We start from the raw sequence: 21,421 nt of genomic DNA, 5'->3' as shown, positions 1-21,421 counted from the left end.
AGTCAAATGTTGTTCAAAAATACATTTTTTTTCCCGTTGATAGCAGGGCTGAATTAGCCATGCTGTCATGGGAACTGTCCATCAGGGCTCAGGAGGCGGAGCTTTAACAAGCAGAGAGTAGAGTTTTGAGTCTCTGCAGTGTTCTCTGTCTCCAGCAGATGGTGGATGTACCTCTCCCTATGGGGATTGTTTTACTTTTGGAAGGAGAAATTCTACATTTAAATTGGAGAAAATAATAGAGCCCTGCTCTCCTGCGGTGATACCTAAAAGTCCCTCCCCCAGTTGAGAATTCTTAAGGTGATTTCAGAGATCCCTCAGAGGTGTGCCTTGGTCCAGTAGCCAATTCCTGACGTGGACTTTGCTGCTTGTACAGCTGAAAGGCAGGAGAGCAAGAAGCCGAGCACTGCAGTGATGGCCACAGCCCCCTCTCCCCACAGCCAGAGACCATCTCTGTACTTAGCCAGTAAGTGCTGAGCCCAGATAAGTTTAAAAAAAAAAAAGATGATTTACCGATTCAGAGACGATTGGAGGGATTTTCGGTAGGTTTTCCTCCGGTCTTCATGCTTGGCACACCATACTGACGTCGTTCCCACTCCCGTGGAATTAATGGAAATTGGGCTTCCAAGCAGGTCGAGCAGCCCTCGGTGGGCTAGGCCCCGCTTTAGGTTTGGTCAGCACACTGCATGGTAGGCCACATCTTGCGCACATTTCTGTGCATGCAGTACTGCCCTCTGTAGGATGTCGGTACGCGCAGTGTGTCTGCTCTGTGCATGCGCTGTGTGCATAATGTTGGCACGTATGTGTGTGCCCAACTCTGAAAGTGCATGGAACAGAAAGCTGTGCGCATGGGCTGAGGGTGCGCCTCACCACGTGCCATTTATTGAGGCGTTCTTTTGGGGCACATAAATTTTTTAGGCTACTGCCGACAATGGCACTGGTAACAGAGAAACCAAAGCGCCTTATTCTCTGCGCTTCTTGTCATATTAGCGCTTCCCAGCCTGACCTGGATTCCAACTTGTTTCAGCACTGCGAGGAAGCCCAAGGGGAGTTGGCCTCCCCAGACTTTGCTAAGCCTGGCTCCTCCCATTCAGATGCTGGGTTGGTTACAGCCTTAACTGGAAGTACTCTGGATCTGAGTACCCCCTTGACTGGGTCATCCGTGAGGGGAGGAAACTCAGCTGGACCCACCACATTTCCCGCCTGGGCTAGGCTTGGACCTGGTAGCCTTTACTTGGGTGAATTTTTCCAGGGGCTACAAGCTTAGCACAGGTGTAGTCTACTACTTCATTTGCCCCTGTCTGGATGGGATCTCAACCGGCAGCCCCTTCATTTCCCAGTTCTATCAGCAAACTTTGAGGCATGCCTCGCCTGACCAAGGGTATTCCTAGTAGAGACCCTGATGGCACAGACGAAGAGGAGGAGCCAGATCCCTTGGAAGAAGGAGAAATTCCCCCCAGTGCTTCTTCCTTAGGTTTTTGATTGGCTTTCTCTCTGGAAAAAAAAAAAAAAGAATAGGAGTTAGTCTTTTTTTCTGTGCAGGAGACTGTCCCATCTCCAGGTTCTTGCTGGACTCAGGGGGGCTGGCTGGTGGTCCAGTTCTCGTCTCCCCCCCCAGCTGCCTAGGGAGCTTAGAGCTGTGCTCAGTCTGTGTTTGGAAAAAAAAATTAAAGAACAGCAATATAAGAACAATTTATTGGCGCATTTTTTAAATTTTTACTTACCTGGGATTCGAACCGGCAGCCAGATAGGCAGGAGTCAGCAGGTTCCTCCCCTGCTTCACTTCTGCTGGCGGGCTGCCAATCAAAGCTATTTTTACCTTTTTTTTTTCTCTCAGAGTGGCTCCTCTTCACGGCGGATGCCGCGGCCGGCAGCCTGCCTTGCTTGTGGGCAGACCTCTTCACGCCTATCAAGCGAGGGGTTCTGCTCAGCCTGCCTGCCTGCCGGGTGAGGAAGGCCCCTCCTCGGCAGGACAGGCAAATCTAGCCTGGGGATTGAATCCCATGTGCATGGCCAGGCCGTTCCCGGGTCGGCAAAGCCCGGGAACGGTGGCCATCTTGGGTTTTTCGGCAGCTCCCGTTTCGGAGCTGCCTGGGGCTGGGGAGCTGGAGTTTTGTGAGTCTCCCCCTGATTTGAGCCCCGAGGCCCCCCAGGATGGGATCCAGGGCCCGTTTTTCTTCAGATTTTGTCCTCCTCCTGCACAAATCTTATTTAGCTAGCCTGCAGGAGGAGGAGGAAGGTCCCTCCCCTGGCCCCCCCCCCTGGCAAAAATTCCATGCTCCGCGCTGTTGACTGTTTGCCCGGCCGCGGTGCCTCTGGTGTCGCTTCGTGTGAGGGTGGTCCCGGGGGTGGCCCTCCCGCCCCTGGAGGGGGATGATCCTAGGGTCCTCCGCATGTTTCAAAGGGAGGAGTTGGAGCCCCTCATCCCCTTTGTCCTCCAGGAATTGGGGCTGGAGGGGCCCCCGCGGATACCCTTACGGCCTCCTTGCCCAAAAATATGGACCTGGTCCTGGCGGGATTCAGGGCTCCGGCAAGCGCTTTTCCATTTCATCCCATGCACAAGCTTCTGCTCCTCCGTGAATGGGAGGCTCCAGAAACGGGACTCCCGGTGGGGCATGCTATGAACAAGCTCTACCCCCTCCCGGAGGAATGTTTAGAAATGCTGAAAATTCTGACTGTGGACTCCTCGGTCTCCGCGGTCAACAAGCACATCACTATCCCTGTGGAGGTATCGACAGCTCTGAAGGACGGACAGGACCGCAAGCTCGAGGCACATATGAAATGCAATTTTGAAGTCCTGGCTCTGGGGGTCTGTGCGACTATCTGCAGCAGTCTCAGGTGGGTTCAACAATTACTCGGCACCCAGGACCTCCCGTCTGCAGAGGCGGAGCAGGCTGAACGTCTGGAAGCTGTCATCGCATATGGGGCTGATGCGCTCTACGACCTCCTCAGCGTCCAGGCGATGGCCTCTGCGGTGTCCGCTAGACAACTGCTCTGGTTGCGCAATTGATCCGCCGACCCGTCCTCCAAGGCACAGCTGGGCACGTTGCCCTTCAAAGGTAAGTTGCTTTTTGGAGAGGACCTTGAGAAGCTTATTGATTCCTTGGGGGAAAATAAGGTTCATAAGCTTCTGGAGGACCGTCCGAAACAATCGCGCTCCTTTACACCCTCCTGCCCTCATTTCCGGGGACAGAGACGGTATACGCCACGCGGACTAGGTGGCTCCTCCAGGGGTTAGTCTTCTCTGTCTCAGTCTTGGTTGCAGCCCTTTCGTGGGCGTCACTCCTTTCGCGAGGGCCAGCCCATGCGCTCCACCCCTAAGCCTGCCACACAATGAAGTTGAATCGACCCATTCCTCTGTCCCTTTTCTGGGCGGCCGCCTCTCCCTTTTTTTCGAGGAATGGGTCAAAATCACGTCGGACCAGTGGGTCCTCGACATTGTCCGAGAAAGTTATGCCTTCGAGCTTGTTCGCGGCCTACCGGATCTCTTTCTATTCTCCCCATGCGGGCGTCTCAAACGGGAAGCGGTAGAACAAACCCTCACCAGACTACTGAGTCTGGGAGCAGTGGTCCCGGTTCCGGAAAAGGAGCTCGGCGCAGGCCAGTATTCTATTTACTTCGTGGTTCCCAAGAAGGACGGGGCTTTTCGGCCAATCTTAGACCTCAAAAGGGTCAACCGGGCCCTCAAGATCCCACATTTTCGCATGGAAACCTTGCGAGCAGTCATCGCGGCGGTTCACCCCGGAGAGTTCCTCGCCTCGCTCGATTTGACAGAGGCGTATTTCCATATCCCGATTCACCGCGATTACCAGAAGTATCTTCGCTTCCACATCCTCAACCTGGATTTCCAGTTTCGGGCACTGCCTTTCGGCCTCGCGACTGCGCCTCGCACCTTCACCAAGGTCATGGTGGTGGTGGTGGCGGCCCTTCGCCGGGAAGGCATCCTAGTTCACCCCTATCTGAACGACTGGCTTGTACGGGCCAAGTCGGAGGCTCTTTGCAAACAGGCTGTGGATCGGGTATTAGCCCTGCTCGTGCCTCTCGGGTGGATAGTGAATTTTTCAAAGAGCAACAGTCAGCCCTCCCAGGAGTTAGAGTTCCTGGGAGCCCACTTCAACACTTGTGTGGGCAAGGTCTTCTTGCCTCGTGTGCGGGCCCTCAAGTTGATTGACCAGATTCGGAATTTGCTCTCACTGCCTCTTCCAATGGCCTGGGACTACTTGCAGGTCCTAGGGTCCATGGCTTCCACCATTGACCTAGTTCCCTGGGCTTTTGCTCATATGCGACCATTACAGAAAGCTTTGCTATCCCATTGGCAGCCGGTGTCGGAACAGTTTCACATAGTCCTCCCTCTTTTGGCCTCTACCGTCGCCAACTTGCAGTGGTGGCTTTCGCTTCCCCATCTTCTCCGGGGAATGCCCCTTCAAGCTCCGCAGTGGACGATAGTAACCACGGACGCCAATCTCTCGGGCTGGGGAGCGGTCTGCCTGTCCCGGTCCACACAGGGGATCTGGTCACCGATTCAGACTCGCTGGCACATCAATCGGTTGGAGGCCCAGGCGGTGCGTCTGGCTCTGCAGGAGTTCCTGCCCCTCATACGCGGCAAAGCGGTGAGAGTGGTGTCCGACAACTCCACCACCTTGTCTTACATCAATCATCAGGGGGGCACCTGCAGTCGCCTGGTGGCCCTAGAAGCCAGCCATCTCTTCGCCTGGGCAGAACAACACCTGGATTGCCTGGCGGCCTCCCACATGGTGGGCAAGGAGAATGTCCAGGCCGATTTTCTCAGTCGCCAATCACTCTATCTGGGAGAATGGGAACTCTCGGACGCTGCCTTGGATCTGATTGTCGGCAGGTGGGGGTCCCTCCCACCTGGACTTAATGGGGACCTTACGCAATGCCAAGGCCAATTGGTTCTTCAGCTGCTGGAGGGAGCACGGCTCGGAGGGTGTGGATGCTCTGGCTCTCCCTTGGCCCGCGGACGTCCTTCTGTATGTATTTCCTCCGTGGCCTCTGGTGGGAAAAATTCTCAGGAGAATAGAACTCCACCGAGGGCCAGTGGTTCTGATAGCACCTGAATGGCCTCGCAGGCCATGGTTCGCGGATCCCGTCAACCTGGCGACGGATGGACCTCTGCGGCTAGTCCATCTTCCTCATCTACTTTGGCAGGGGCCTGTATTTTTCGACCAGGCCGATCGCTTTTGTCTAGCGGCCTGGCTTTTGAACAGCGGCGCCTGAGGCGAAAGGGCTACAAGGAAAAGGTCGTCTCCACCTTGCTTCAAGCCCGGAAGCAGTCAACTTCTCTTGCCTATGGGCGCGTTTGGAAGGTCTTTGAGACTGTTTGTGAGGAGTCAGGTGTCTCAGTGCGTTCCGCCACGGTCTCGTTGATCCTTTCCTTTCTTCAGAAGGGTCTCTCCAAGGGCCTTTCCTTCAGTTCCCTGCCCGTGCAAGTTTCCGCTCTCAGCTCTCTCCTCTGACGGGTCGAGGGTCATCCTTTAGCAGGCCACCCGGACGTGGTTCGGTTCTTGAAGGGAGTCAAACACCTGCGTCCGCCCGCTCGCAATGCTTGCCCATCGTAGAGTCTTAATCTGGTCCTCCAGGCCCTCTGTTCTGCTCCGTTGGAGCCTCTCCGTCGGGCTACGGGAAAGGACCTCACGCTCAAGGCAGTTTTTCTTGTTTCTATCGCCTCCGCTCGGTATATCTCTGAGATTCAAGCGTTGTCCTGTCCGGAACCTTTTTTGCGCTTCTCCGATTCAGGTGTTTCCCTTAAGACGGTGCCCTCCTTGCCGAAGGTTGTGTCCACCTTCCATGTCAACCAATCGGTAGAGCTTCCAGCGTTTTCTCCGGAGGAGATTGCAGGTACCGCTGGAGGCGATCTTCGTAAACTGGATGTGAAACGAGTTCTACTCAGGTATCTTCAGGTCACCAATGACTTTCGGGTCTCGGACCATCTTTTTGTCCTCTGGAGTGGTCCCAATCAGGGCAAGCCGGCTTCTGAGACCACTATTGCACGATGGTTGAAGGAGGCCATTTCCTCGGCTTATCTCTGCCAAGGTCGGGCGATTCCGGAGGGCCTAAAGGCTCATTCGCTACTTTCTCAGGCTACTTCCTGAGCGGAGAGCCAATCGGTCTGTCCGCAAGAGATTTGCAGGGCCGCCTCATGGACGTCCCTGCATACCTTTGCTCGACACTACCGTCTGGATGTGCAAGCGCTGATTTTTGGTTCCTTTGGGCGGCAAGTGCTTCGAGCGGGACTGTCTCAGTCCCACCTGGGATAGGGAAGCTTTGGTACATCCCATGGTCTGGACTGATCCGGGTACGTACAGGGAAAGGAAAATTAGTTCTTACCTGTTAATTTTTGTTCTGGTAGTAACACGGATCAGTCCAGACGCCCTTCCCTGTCTGTCTTTCTTTTCTGTCCTCTCGAAGCTTGTTCTTGCAGATTCGCAGTTTTTGATACTTCATTACTTGCAAGAATACTGAGCAATTACACCGGAAGCCTTGGTTGTACAAGTACTAAGTATATGCAAGAGCATATAGTTATACCATGTTTCTTACACTGTTCTACAGTTGCTCCATTGAGCTTTATGGTTACTTGCTTGATCCTATTCTGGTTTTGTTGTTTTCTGCTTTGACAGTGGTTATACTGAAGGGTTACAGGATAGGCTCTGTCCTCATATAGGATATCCTTTCAGTTTTAGTCTGTCCACCTGCTGGAAAGGAGGCTCAACCCACGGTCTGGACTGATCCGTGGTACTACAGGAACGAAAATTAACAGGTAAGAACTGATTTTCCTTTCTGATTTCCCTGAGGAAAGCCTCTTGCTACTTTCCTGGAAGATTCCACAATTCTTCAGTTGCAGAAAAGATCCGTGGTCCCTGGGAATCGATGCCCTCGTTCAACTCTGGCCGGAAAAAGAATTACTGTACGCCTTCCTTCCATAGCCCTTGCTGGGCAGGGTCATTCATAGAATTGAGCACCAAAGGGATGTAGTCCTACTAGTAGCTCCAGACTGGCCCAGGCGTCCGTGGTATGCAGACATGCGGAAACTCCTAATGGAGGACCCCCTGTACCTCCCACCCTACAGACCTGCTGCAGCAGGGACCAGTCCTTCACGAGGATCCGAGTTCATTCTGTCTTACTGTGTGATCTTTGAGAGGGTTCACCTGATGAAATGAGGATATTCTGCATCTGTAATCATCACCTTACTTCGCGCCTGGAAATTCTCTATGTCCCTACTGTATGTGCGGGTCTGGAGAGTATTTGAGGCCTTGTACGAGGAATGCGGTGCCCCCCCTTGAGCAGTCAAAATCCCACTTATTCTGGAATTTTTGCAGGAAGGCTTGAATAAAAGTTTGGCTCTTAACGCCTTGAAGTTGCGGGTAGCGGCTCTCTCCTGTTCCTGGGGTGAGGTGAGCGGATCCTCCCTTTTGGCTCACCCGGTCGTGATACGTTTTCTGAAGGGAGTGAGATACCATCGGCCTCCCCTACAGTTGCCGGCTCCCTTGTGGAATCTTAATCTAGTACAAGTATTCTTGGCAGGTTCCGCTTTTCAGCCGCTGCACAGTGTTTCCTTGCGTTTTATTAACCTTGAAAATGGTGTTCCTTGTGGATATATGCTCGGTGCGTCGCATCTCTGAATTGCATGCATTCTCATGTCTGGAACCGATCTTCCGGATGACTCCAAGAACGTTTCAGCTTCATACCGTTCCATCCTTCTTGCCCAAGGTAGTCTCGGAATTTAATTTGAATCAGTCCATTTCATTGCCATCCTTAGATAAACTCAAGGATGCGGAGAAATATTGCCGCCTCTATCATTTGGATGTCCAGAGGCTTTTAGTGTGGTATCTGGAAGTCTCAGAACTGGTCCAAAAGACGGACCGCCTGTTTGTCCTTCATGGCGGAAGGAAACAGGGCCAACCAGCCTCGTGGGCTACTATAGCTCGCTGGATTAAGGAGGTGATCATGGGAGCCTATTTGGAGGCAGGAAAGCCATTACCTCTTCAGGTTAAAGCTCATTCCAATAGGGCTCAGGCAACCTCATGGCCGGAAGTTAGACTGCTGTCTCCTGTCAACATCTGCCAAGCGGCAACATGGTCCTCCTTGCACACCATCTCCAGTTTGTATCGCCTGGACGTACAGGCCCAAGAGGATGCAGCCTTAGCAAGGGCGGTGTTAACCGGACTGTGGGCATCCTCCCGCCACAATCAGCAGTAGCTTTTGTACATCCCATTGGTGCTGAGTCTATCTGGCTTCACGCTAGGAAATGGAGAAATTACTTACCTGATAATTTCGTTTTCTTTAGTGTAGACAGATGGATCCCGCCCTTGGCTGCCGAAAAACGGTGCCAAGGAGTCGCCCGTGGAGTGGATATTGAATCCAAGACATACGGATAAGCCTTCATCCAGTCCCTAGATCAGGGTATATTCTTACTGGGGTTCCGTTTTTATGATTGGTTGAATTCAGTTACGGTTATCCGTTTGTTAATCATATATTTTTAATTGTATTTTAATCAAGTTTTTTTTTTCGCTAGTATTTCCACAGGGGCTTTTGAAGAGAATACTGGAGGGCTGAGGTCACTGCAGGGGTATATCTAGGGAGTGTCAGCTTTGAAACCTGACTCTGTCTCCATCTTCTGGCAGGGGACTATAACCCATTGGTCCTGAGTCCATCTGTCTACACTAAGGAAAACAAAATTATCAGGTAAGTAATTTCTCCATTTGTAAATCAATTTCCCACTGGGGAATATCGGGGAACACTATCTGTCTACTTGCTCTAATCTCATGCACTTGGTATCTGTAAAGATTCTGATGCATATAGTAAGGAACATCTTTATATTGTGCCTTGCAGTATTTTCTTTATGCTGGCTTTTCAGTCTTGGGAACAAACAAAAGCTTGCAGTTCCCAATGTGTGTAGCTTCTGTGCTGCTTAGATGCTGTTGAAGAATAGATCAGAGTACTTTAAGACAATGTAATCTTAAAAAAAAAAAAAAAAACCCACTTATTTGCTTTACTGGCTTTATCCTTAAGAAATAGTGATTTTGTTGGTAATGTCTGCAGAGAATGTTTGTATGAAATTCTAAGTGTTTTGATGTGTAATTTTGAGTCTCTTTTTGGTTTGAAATTTTCAGATTCTAATGTGGATGTGGTCAGTTTGTGTCAAGAAGGACAGTTTCTTGTGGTCGGAGAGAGGAATGGCAACTTTCACCTTATTCATGTATCCTCAAGGCAGATATTGCTCACAAATGTAAGCAACCGGTAGATCTGTTCAACAGCTTGTTTTTATCTGCAGTCATGATAGGTATTTAAAATTATGTAGTTCATTATGTCCTTTGCATAATGTGCTTGGTGGTATCTGTCAGTGGTTGCACTGTTTGCCGATGGCCACGAGGGGGTGCTCTCTGCATACCAATATGCATACTTTATAAAGTGTGCGCACTGCTTTACTCTGTGCAATCCTGGTGGGTATAGCCTCATGGCCTGGTGGAGGCAGAGGCTAGACAAGCTGCAAGATAGAGGATGCCTGCAGACGAACAAATATGAGTCGGGACAGGGAAAGTGTCAGGTCTATCCAGTACCGAGCGGTAGGAAGAGCTGCGTTAGTGCCCGGCGCACCTGCGGTTGCCGCACGCACAGTGCAGCTCACCTACCGCTCGATCCTGAACTATAATTTCATGCAAATGTAAACCGCGTCTAAGAAGGGTCCGTGAAGCGTTAGGCCCGCGCAACCCATTTTACTGGATAGAGCGCCTATACAGTATCCTGGGTGCGCGGGCCTAACGCTCCACGCCACGCTGGTATCTGTCATTTCAAATGTCATTTGAAATGACAGATACCAGGAAGTCGGGACTGCCAGTCCCTCCTCCCGAAGCAGGGCGCAAAAAGCAGCCTTGCTCCAGGAGGAGGGAAGAAGGGGCTGGCAGTACGAAGCGGTGAAGCGACTTACTTTTTGCACCCCCCTCCGGACATTGGACGACCTCTCCTGCCTCCAGCTGCTCACGAAGATGGATGCCTGCAAAAAGTAAGTTGCTTCGCCGCTTCACACTGTCAGTGTCTCTTCTTCCCTCCTCCCGGAGTAAGGCTGCTTTTCGCGCCCTGCTTCGGGAGGAGGGAAGAAGAGACACTGACAGTGTGAAGCGGCGAAGCAACTTACTTTTTGCAGCTCCCTCCGGACATCGGACCTCTCCTGCCTCCCGCTGCGCGACTTACTTTTTTTTCCAGCCGTCCGGCCATCAGCAGGAACGGATTGTGGCTCCCCTGCCTCCCGGCGAAGATGGACGCCTGCACGGGGGAAAGCGGCCCCTGTGCATGCAATTGGCCGCTCAAGACGTGACGTCACATGCCGTGACGCCAAACGTCGTGACGTCACGTCTTGAGCGGCCAATTGCATGCACAGGGGCCACTTTCCCCCGTGCAGGCGTCCATCTTCGCCGGGAGGCAGGGGAGCCACGATCCGTTCCTGCTGATGGCCGGACGGCTGGAAAAAAAAGTAAGTCGCGCAGCGGGAGGCAGGAGAGGTCCGATGTCCGGAGGGAGCTGCAAAAGTAAGTTGCTTCGCCGCTTCACACTGTCAGTGTCTCTTCTTCCCTCCTCCCGAAGCAGGGCGCGAAAAGCAGCCTTACTCCGGGAGGAGGGAAGAAGAGACACTGACAGTGTGAAGCGGCGAAGCAACTTACTTTTTGCTTTTACGTTTTTTTCGCTTTTTTTTTTTTTTGCTTCGGGAGGAGGGGAGAGGACTGGGGCTGCCCCGGAGACCGGCACCCATAATCACGGCCGGGGCAGGTGAGCGGGGGCTGGGGGAAAGCTTGCCGCCTACCCTTACCCCTGCCTCTACCACAGGGGTCAGGGTAGGCGGTAAGTTAGCAGGTTAAACGCGCGACAAAACGGCAGGGAAAGATAGCGATAGTCGGGGCACGGGTTACGGGATGCTAGGGAATAGCTAATTCGCTCGTTTGCATGCAATATACATGCCGCGTGCGGAAGGGGTTGCCCGGGGATTTTAGGACACGGTAGGAGTAGGTTAAAGGGGATTCGGGATCGCAGGAAGGGCTAACGCGGGTTAGGAGCGGGGTAAACGCGGCCGCACTTTACTGGATAGACCCCAGTGTTAGGGGAGAGGCTGGGAGGAGAGGCCAAAGATTGCTTGGGTCAAGTTGCAGGGGGGATAGAAATATATACATATTTTGTGTATTATATCTCTCTCTCTCTCTCTCTCTCTATATATATATATATATATATATATATATATATATAGATATATATAGAGAGAGATATAGATATAGAGATATAGATATAGATATATACACACATGAACCAGTTTATATCCCACACATTAAAAAAAATATTTATTTTTAACAAAATTTTAAAATATTTTTACAAAAAATAACATATACAACATCAAAGTGACAATCATGTAAATATCAAAAAAAGTATTTAAAATTCATGAAAATTATCAAAAAATGACTGCAGGTACTGTATATTGAATCACCTAAATATCCCCAGTGTGTGAAAACAGATATAGCAAATCCAAAAATTACAATACTCTTATGTTCCCAAAAAGTAGCTGCAAAGAGCACTATTTAATGTCTTATTCAAACCGAGGAACGATCCTCTACAGTCAGCACAGGTAGAACTTATTATATTCCAAATGATGGTCACAACAGGCACTAATGAATTTCCTGTTCAAACTGGAAAAAGATCCTCTGCCGTTAGCAGTGTTGAAAAAGGAGTGCAGCGTTGAAAACAGAAACACAGTTGTTCAAGAATGTCCCCAACAAAGGCCTTTAGTTTCTCCCAAAGAGGCTTCATCAGGGGATATATAGTACACCAAATAAGTTTCTATTAAGTAATATGAAATCCAAAGCCATTAATAAATATAACACTGAGCGTGAATAATTTTTTAACTGCTTACCCACAGCATCTGTATTGCAAAAATATTAAATCCCATAGCCAAAGTCAAACAAATATAATTTATCAAAGGACAGTTTTTTATATGAAAAAAAATATAATAAAAAACATAATTCTATTAAATTAAATTTAGAGCAGAATTTTTATAAAGAAATATTCAAAGTTGAAAATTAAAGCAGCTTAAAATTGACAACTTTTCTATAAAGACATATTCAAAATTTAAAAATATTTTCTATATTGTGTGTGTGTGTGTGTGTATATATATATATATATATATATATATATATATATATATATATATATATATATATAGATAGATAGATAGATAGATAGATATGCATGTGTATACACACACATCTTTTTCCAGAATTTCTCCTGTTAGCATTCTATGATTAAATGTGATGTTATAAAATATGATTTGTTTGTATAAATGCTTTAACATCTTTGTATTCTTGTCTTCTCACATTGTGGCTGTTATTGATGAGTTGTATTTTAAATCAGTCATCCCATGTGGTTAGGTTTACCATTGTACAGTTACAAAGTATACACATTTGACAGTGTTATATGTGTGAGACATTGTTTCTAATGTTTCCAAAGGGAATGTCAGAATAACCTGGTGTCGGGTTTAAGTGGTCTGCATGGGTAACAACGTGTACTTTTTACCAGTTGAGAAAAAGCAAGTTTGCTTACCGTAAACATTGTTTCCGTAGATAGGATGAATTGGTCATGCTATCATGGGACTGTCAATCAGGCTTTGGAGGCGGAGCTTTACCAAGCTATTACAGAGCTTAGCTCTGTGTGGCTGCACGTGTGTTCCGTGCAGGAAGGCAGAATCTCCTCAGTCTGTATTATAGCAGTAGTGAAGGCTGTCCAAGGAGGTGGGCGGGTCAGCATGGCAAATTCATCCTGCTATCTACTGAAACACTGTTTACGGTAAGCAAACTTGCTTTTTCCCATCGATAGCAGGGCAGAATTAGCCATGCTGTCATGGGAGTCCCAAGCTCCCAGTCACGCTAAATAATTCTCAGTGTTGACTCTTTCATAGCGTGACCTTGCTGTGGTGGACAGCTGGTTTGAAAGTTATGTGGCGAAATTATCCAAGACTGCCCTTCTCAGCTTGGCATCTTGAAATGTTTGCTGGTCTAAACAGTAATGGGACGTGAAACTATGGAGAGATGACCAGGTGGCCGCTTTACAGATTTCTAGAGGTGGAACATGACGTAGGTGGGCCACCGAGGTGGAGCTTGCTCGCAGTTGATGAGCATTCGGTTTTACCTGCAGTGTCATGTCTCGCTTGTAACAGAATTGAATGCATTGTGCTATCCAACTGGAAATCGTCCGTTTTGCCACTGGCAGGCTAGGGGCATTTGAGTTAAAAGAGAGAAAAAGTTGGGATGGTCTTGAGTTCGACTGGATCCTGGTCTTGTAGTAGGCTAGCGCCCTTTCACAGTCCAGAGTGTGCAGTAATTTCTCTCGTTCATTGCGATGCGGTTTGGGGAAGAACGTAGGGAGTTCTATGGACTGGTTGATGTGAAAGGCTGAAACCACCTTCGGTAGGAAGGATGGGTGAGTCCATAGCACTGCCTTGTGGTGGAAAAACTGAAGGTAAGGACGTAGTGCACAAGTGCACTACGTCCTTACCTTATCTACCGACGAGCTGATGTTACAGCGACGAGGAAAACCATTTTCCATGTGAGGTATTTAATGTGTGCAGATTCCATGGGTTCGAATGGAGGGAGCATTAGTTGTTCTAAAACTAGGTTGAGATTCCAGGCTACTGGAGGCTTGGATATTGGGGGTCAGAGATGGTAGAGGCCCCTAATGAATCTAGTAACCAGTGGGTGCTGAGATATTGGTGACCTTGGAGTTGTCTGTGGTAGGCCGCGATGGCACTCAGGTGTACTCGGACTGAAGTGGTCGCTAGCCCCGCTGTGTATAGTGTGAATAGATAATCTAGTAGTGTTGTTGGAGCGCAGTCGAAGGGATCGTAGCAATTACTGGTGCACCAGGAGGCATAACGCTTCCATTTTAATTGGTATGGTTTTATGGCAGCAAGTAGAGTATGCTGAGTCGCCTCTGATATTCCCTGTTCTGTTAGTACCGACCATTCAATCTCCTTGCCGTCAGGTGAAGCGAGTTTTGCATTGGGTGAAGAAGGGTGCCTTGCTCTTGGGATAGGTGGCTGTTCTTGTTTCCCAGCGGGATGGGAGTGTCTACTGATAAGCAGAGGAGGTAAGTGTACCAAGGTTGCCTGGGCCATGCTGGAGCAATGAGGATCGGGTCTGCAGCCTCAGCTACGCATTTCTGGATCATGTATGTGATGTGTGGAATCGATGGGAATGCATACATTACACACACGATCCAGAAATGCATAGCCGAGGCTGCAGACCTGATCCTCATGGCTTTCCGACCACGGGAGCAGGAAGGCGTTGTGCGGAGATGACTCAGAAATACTGAGCAGAACTGAGGTACTTTCCTGTTTTGCTCCGTGGCAAAGAGATCTATGGACGGTATTCCCCATCGACCGAAAATGTGGTTGGCCACATGCTGGTCTAATGACCACTCATGAGGGTGAAATATTCGACTTAATCTGCTGCCTGGGTATTGGCGATACCTGGAAGATATGTCGCCTGCAGATGGATTGCATGATGAGTCATCCAATCCAAGATGAGAAGTGCTTCTTTACAAAAGATCCATGAATCGGACCCTCCTTGTTTGTTGATATAGAACATGGCCACTTGGTTGTCCGTGTATATCATGACCCTCTTCCCTTGTAGGTTTGAGACAAAGGTTTTGAGGGTGTATCGAATTGCAAAATGATAAGGGGAATGGAACAGCTCTCCTATGAGGAAAGACTAAAGAGGTTAGGACTTTTCAGCTTGGAGAAGAGACGGCTGAGGGGGGGGGGGATATGATAGAGGTGTTTAAAATCATGAGAGGTCTAGAACTGGTAGATGTGAATCGGTTATTTACTCTTTCATATAATAGAAAGACTAGGGGGCACTCCATGAAGTTAGCATGTGACACATTTAAAACTAATTGGAGAAAGTTCTTTTTTCACTCAACGCACAATTAAACTCTGGAATTTGTTGCCAGAGGATGTGATTAGTGCAGTTAGTATAGCTGTGTTTAAAAAAGGATTGGATAAATTCTTGGAGGAGAAGTCCATTACCTGCTACTAATTGAGTTGACTTAGAAAATAACTACTGCTATTACTAGCAACGGTAACATGGAATAGACTTAGTTTTTTGGTACTTGCCAGGCTCTTATGGCCTGGATTGGCCACTGTTGGAAACAGGATGCTGGGCTTGATGTTCCCTTGGTCTGACCCAGTATGGCATGTTCTTATGTTCTCTTAGCTCGAGAAGATTGATCTGATATAGCTGTTCTCGAGGGGTCCATAAGCCCTGCATTTGTAGGTGGTCGAGGTGAGCTCCCCAACCCTTGTGGGGAAGCGTCTGTTGTGAGAATGATGGTGTGAGGTGGAACCGTGAATAGTCCTCCCCTGAGAAGCACGTGCCGGTTTAACCACCAGTCTAGGTCTAGGATCATGTCTGGAGTCAAGGTGATCTTCTGAGATAATGGTTGAGAGTGTTGAGACCATTGGCGTTTTAGGCCCTAATGTAGTCGGTGCATGTGAAGACCGGTGTTTGGGATCATGTGAATGGCTGCTGCCATCTGACCCAAAACTGTCAGAATCTGGCGGGCCGTTGACCTTGCTGTAGAACGTAGATCTCTAACGAGATCTTCCTTCCCCCCTGGGAAGGAAGGCTCTGTTTTTGGTAGTGTCTAACTGAGCTCCTATGAACTGAAGAATCCGGGAGAGTTGGAGGTTTGACTTTTAGAAGCTGATGATGAGGCTAGGTTTTGCAGACAGAAAATGGTCTGCTGAAGGTGGGATTGAAGAGTTGCTTGGTTCGAGGCTACTAAGAGCCAGTCGTCTAGGAAGGGAAATAACTGGATTCCCAACTGTCGAAGGTGGGCCACCACTGCCATGTACTTTGTGAATACCCGAAGGGCTGCCGAGAAGCCAAAGGGGCAAACCTTGTATTGGTATTGTTGTTCCCTGTAATAGAAACAGAGGAATTGCCATGAAGAGGGGTGCATTGGTATATTCGTGTAAGCATCTTTCAAGTCTAGCGAGCACATCCAATCATTGGGTTGAAGAAGGGAAAGAATTGTTTTCAGGGAGACCATTTTGAATTTCTCTCTGACCAGATGTTTGTTCAACTCGCGTAAGTCTAGAATCGGGCGCAGACCTCCCGATGTTTGGGAATTAAGTAAGGGGGAGTAAAACCCGTATTCCGGAGCTGTGGGGGTAGGATACAAATTGCCTGTTGATGTTGAAGAGTTGATATCTCTTCGGCTAGTTGAAGATAATTGGATCCCACTCTTTTGCTCGAAATGAGATTTGGAAGAGGGGGCCTGGAGATGAAGTTGAGTTGATAGCCCTCGTGGACTATTTCTAAAACCCAGCGATCTGTTGTGATCTGCAACCAGGCTTGACTGAATGCCATGATTCTTCCTCCCACAGCCGTGAGGGGTGGTGGCCTTGCTGGAGTTAAAAAGAGGGTGGGGTCTTCGAGCTGGTGGAGGGTGGTTGGCCCTGCCGTCGCTGTGACCGTGACCAACTTCGACGTTGTTGATATTGAGTTGATAGTTGAGGTGGCTGTGGATAGGGTGTTGGGCGATAGGAAGGATAAGCCCGGAACGGATGTCTTTGGTATGGTGCATGACGTTTAGGCGCAAAATAGTGGCAAGAGAAGGCACCGTATATGTTAGAAGCTGTCAAGGCTTGCACCGCCACGTTCTGCTCCTTCAACTGTTTCTTGTAGACTGTTACCGAATAGATTATCTCCTCGGCAAGGAAGGTTAGCTAGTTTTTCATGGACATCTTCTCTTATGGCACTAGCCCGGAGCTAAGCCAAACATCTGTCAGCTATAGCTGATGCCGAGGCTCTGGAAGATGTCCCAAAACCTTCATAAACAGTTCTGAGGAGGTGTCTAATGCCTTCCTCCATGCCTTTAATCAGCTGTGGCGGTGGAGTCGTGGGATCCGTATCTGAAAGGAGTCCCTTTAGCTGTTGTAGCGACTCATACAGGTACTGGATGATATAGAATTGATGTTGATGAATCCGAGCTCCCAACATCGATGATTGGAAAGATTTTTTCCCAAATTCAACAAGATACTTATTATCTTTACCAGGTGGTGTGCTGGAGTGCAATCTTTTTTTCTTGGCAAGTTGCATGGCCAATTCCACCACGATAGAAGTGTGTGGCTGTTGTGGTGGTGAATAAAATGTGGATTGCTGCATTCGAAACTTCATGTCTGTTTTTCTAGATACTGGGGTGATAGAGAATAGTGTCTCCCAAGATTTTTCAAGTACCGCATCCAAAACCCGATGTGATGGGAGCGCTGTTGGATCTGATGGAAGATCTTTAAGATTCCTATCGTTTCTGGGATCTGGTAATTAGTGGACTTCAACATTGAGGGCCGAGCAAACCTTATCTATAAATTTTGGATATGAAAGGTCCTCCGGTGGAGAATAAGGTTCTTGTGGACCCTCTGGTGGGTCAGAAGGATACCCCGTGGAGGAGCCTGGAGACGATGGTATGGAGTCAGGTTACCTAGGCAATGGAGGAAAGTTTGTGTGCATAGGAGTGCGAAGCGTATGCTCCGGTGAGTGATGTGATATCGGTGAAGATATCTTTTTTGGCGTAGGCTGTGGCAGTAATGTTGACATGTCTAGTGAAGGCTGTGGTAGTTGTGGAGATATCCTGCAAGGGCTGGTCTGATCCGGTTGGGGGAGAAGGTAGCCTAATTGCAGAGAGGCTAGGAACCCAGAGAAAGCTGTCAATAATTGGGCAATGGCTTGTTGTGCCACATCTGGTATCTGTGGCTGAATGGGTGTTGGCGTGGGTTCCTGGGGTGGTGTGGAATTGCCGCCAGAGGTATATCAGAATCCAGGGCTGTAGGTCGATGTTTATGGATCTCCACATCTTCCCGAATTCGTTGGCACTTCGCCAATGGTTCCTGCAACTGAGGCGAGGCATGTTTCCTCCTGGAGACAGAAGAAAAGTCCGAGAAGACCTGAAGAGGAAGGGGAATAGAAAGAGACTGCTACCCAATCGTCTTCTGACTCAAGGGGAGACTCTGGTCTGTTAGAGTCAGGAAGGTGTAAGGATGTGCCTGAGCCCGAGGGTGGAGTATGTTCCTCTTAGCCTGATGGTACTTGCGATTGCGGTCTTTGTGAAGCAGAGCCTTTCGTAGCAGAGGTTTTCGGAGCCCGTTGCGAAGCGGGGGCCCGTATCTGCGTCGTGTGCGTCGAAGGACGCTCAGAGGCTGCGACAGCATCGACTGCGGTGTTGTAGTATGTATTGGGTGCGTCGATGCCTGTATGGACGAATGCGTCTAGGTTCGCGTCAAGGAATGCATCGATCGATGTGCCGGCGAATGCATCGACTGATGCGTCGGAGAATGCTTCGAACGACACTCCTGTGCCCTTTCCATTCACTGTATAGAGGGCGTCGAAGGATGCTTCGGTCTGGCGTGCGTCGATAGCGCAGTTGAGGCAGAATTGATGCTTTTATCTGTCGCAGGCCTTGGCATTGACACGGTTACTGACTCCTACGAGTCTCGGTGGGGGCATAGAGACTTTTAGTCTAATTTTTTACGTTTTTCTTTAGCTTTTTCCCGGCCCGCCTGCGAGGTGCTGAGTTCCAGGGACGTCGCTCACTTGTGCAAGGAGGCGTGCGTCAACCTAGGTCCTGGGGAGGAATGGGCCTCGGGGGGGGGGGGGGGGGCATATGAGCCCGTGAGGGAAACTCTCAATTTTTCAATTTTTGCGGCCCTTTGATGCTGCGCTCGAGGCAAAATGCGTCCGCAGTGCAGGCACTTTGATTGATTGGTCGTGCTCTGGGCCTAAACATAGGTAACAGGCCTCATGTCCACATGGCTTGAAGCCCGACGGTCGGGGCATCATGACTTCTACAGTGATGTGGTGCGATGTCCTGTTGGTAAATTTAGAGGCAGATTTTTAAAAAGTGCGACCGGTGCAAACAAAAGTACGTCGGATTTTAATAGATACGCGCGTGTCTTTTAAAATCCAGGGTCAGCGCGCGCAAGGCTGCACAAAATCGGCAGCCTGCGCGCGCCGAGCTGCGCAGTCTGCCTACGTTCCCTCCGAGGCCGCTCCGAAATCGGAGCGGACTCGGAGAGAACTTTCCTTCCACCTCCCCCCCCCCCCCCCCCCCTAACTTTATTCCAAAAGTTACGCCTGCCCAAGGCAGGCGTAACTTGTGTGTGCCGGGCCAGCTGCCAGCGCGCCATGTCCCGGTCCGGGGGCTGGTCCGGAGGCCGCGGCCACGCCCCTGGGACGGAACCACACCCGCGGCCACACCCCCGATGACGCGCCGGCCGCGACACGCCCCCCAGGAAAGCCCGGGACTTACGCGCGTCCCGGGGCTTTGCGCGCGCCGGCAGCGTATGCAACATAGGCTCAGCGCGCGCAGGGGGAGCTTGGGGCAGGTTTTCGGGGGTACGTGCGTATCCCTTTGAAAATCTGCCCCTTAATGTTAGCCTTTTTGGGTTTTTTTGGTTTTTCTTTTTTTTTTTACCGGTCTTGCTGAGGAGAGCAGCAGCCCCACGTGCGTTCCCGCTCACAGAAAAGACAGACTGATTCTGCCTTCCTGTGCAGGAACACACGCACAGCCGTACAGAGCTAAGCTCTGTAACAGCTTGGTAAAGCTCCGCCTCCGAAGCCTGACTGACAGTCCCATGACAGCATGGCTAATTCAGCCCTGCTATTGACGGGAAAAGGGGAATAGACTCTACGTACATAAAAACCTGTTATTTTCCCCTGTCATTTTTGATGGGCCCTTGCGCTAGTTTGAAAATAAAATGTTGCACCTACTTATATTTTATTAAAATGGTTCCTTCTGAATTGCATATCTAGAATGTGATGGCACCTTATTACCCCCATCTCAAGAAACACCTAACTGAACTGAGACTGGATTTAAGAGTATGGTACCCATAGGTAGAGGATCGGGCATGGGGGGGGTGGTTACCCCCATAATTCAAAGAGCTGCAGGCGTCCCAGTTTGTGGACTCCTTCAAAATTAGGTGTCCTAGGTACGGGTCTGTTACCTATGCCTCAGTCTGGCTCTTAGTGAACTAGAACAGGTGCAGAGAAGGGCACAGAAATGATAAAGGGGATGGAATGGCTTCTTTATGAAGAGAGGCTAAACAGGTTTGGGCTTTTCAGCTTGGAGAAGGGGTTACGATAAAGGTTTATAAAAACGGGTGAGGTGAACAGGTAACTTGGGAACAGTTATTTACCTTTTGAAATAGTTCTAAGACTAGGGAGCACACCATGAAGCTAATAGGTAGTAGATATGAAACAAACTGGAGAAATACTTTTTTTTTTTTTTTTTTAATTCTATGTGCAGTCGAGCTGTGATATTTGTCACTGGAGGATGCAGTCATAACTGGATTTAAAAGGAGTTTGGACAAGTTCCTGGAGGAAAAGTCCATAAACAATTATCAGCCTGGTGGGCTTGGGGAGGAAGCAAGAAGAAATTAAATCTACTCTTTAGGATCCATCAAGTACTTCCTAATGGCCTGGATTGGCCACAGTTAAAAAAAACAAAACAAAAAAAAAAACCCAGGATGCTGGGCTGGATGAACTTTTTGGTTCTTAATATTATGCTAACCATTTTGATTGCTCTTCTTTGGATTTTACAATTCAGTGACATCCTTTTTATTTTTAATAGGGTCACCATATAATGAGAATATGGCCTAAATTTCTTGTGACAACCCTAGTAATCTGTTCATTTAATTTGTCTGCAGAGTAGATTTTGTTCATTTAGTATTGATGCATGAGCCTTATTTCTTTTTCTATCTCTGTATTTATTTGATTATGATTAGGCATTTGTTCAGCAATCTAATGAAGACCGAAAGATTTATCTAAATCTTATAATAGAAAAAGATATTACAGATAGAGGTAAGCTATTTAAATACATTTTCTGAAAACCTTCCTGAATTGGATGGAAATGTGAGATGGACAAGACAGCAAAGTAAATTTTTTGGTCAATCTTGCATTTTTTTTTTTTTTGTTATGGACCCTGAAGGCAATTTCATATCATATTAAAAAAAACAAACAAACATTTCATTTAGCTTATAGTTACCATTTCACTGCTTCTCGATTGTATGCATACTGAAATATGCAGCTCCAAAAGTCTAAATAATAATCATTCAGATAAACTGAGAATTAAAGTAAATTACTTGTTTAGTTTTCTGAAACAGTGCTCCTGAGATGAATTGCAAAGCTAATTTTTGGGTTGTTTTGTTTTTTTTTCAAATACCTGGAGATCTTTGTATTCTGATCATTTTCAAATGATTTTCCTTTCTAGGCTGACACTGGTTCATTTATGATAGCCCATATAGTCCTCCTGTGCAGGTGTGCGCATATAATGATTTTTGTAGTTTGCTTATTCCTTTGATGGCTCCATGCTCATA

At 48.6% G+C, this 21,421-nt stretch overlaps 1 protein-coding gene across 3 annotated transcripts in view; it reads left to right on the top strand.

Moving 5' to 3' along the window:
- KNTC1 (kinetochore associated 1) overlaps nucleotides 1–21,421 on the top strand; it is a 422,937-nt gene that overhangs the window by 22,482 nt on the left and 379,034 nt on the right. For all 3 annotated transcript variants that reach the window (XM_029571458.1, XM_029571459.1, XM_029571460.1), the window contains exons 4-5: nucleotides 9,129–9,244; nucleotides 20,831–20,906. In XM_029571458.1, the coding sequence (XP_029427318.1) occupies nucleotides 9,129–9,244; nucleotides 20,831–20,906 (192 nt within the window). The remainder of the gene's footprint in view (nucleotides 1–9,128; nucleotides 9,245–20,830; nucleotides 20,907–21,421) is intronic.

This window comes from Rhinatrema bivittatum, chromosome 11 (genome assembly GCF_901001135.1).
Source record: "Rhinatrema bivittatum chromosome 11, aRhiBiv1.1, whole genome shotgun sequence".
Lineage (NCBI taxonomy): Eukaryota > Metazoa > Chordata > Amphibia > Gymnophiona > Rhinatrematidae > Rhinatrema > Rhinatrema bivittatum.
Note: the sequence above shows the minus strand (reverse complement) of the source record. Positions and strands in the feature narration are given on the sequence as shown.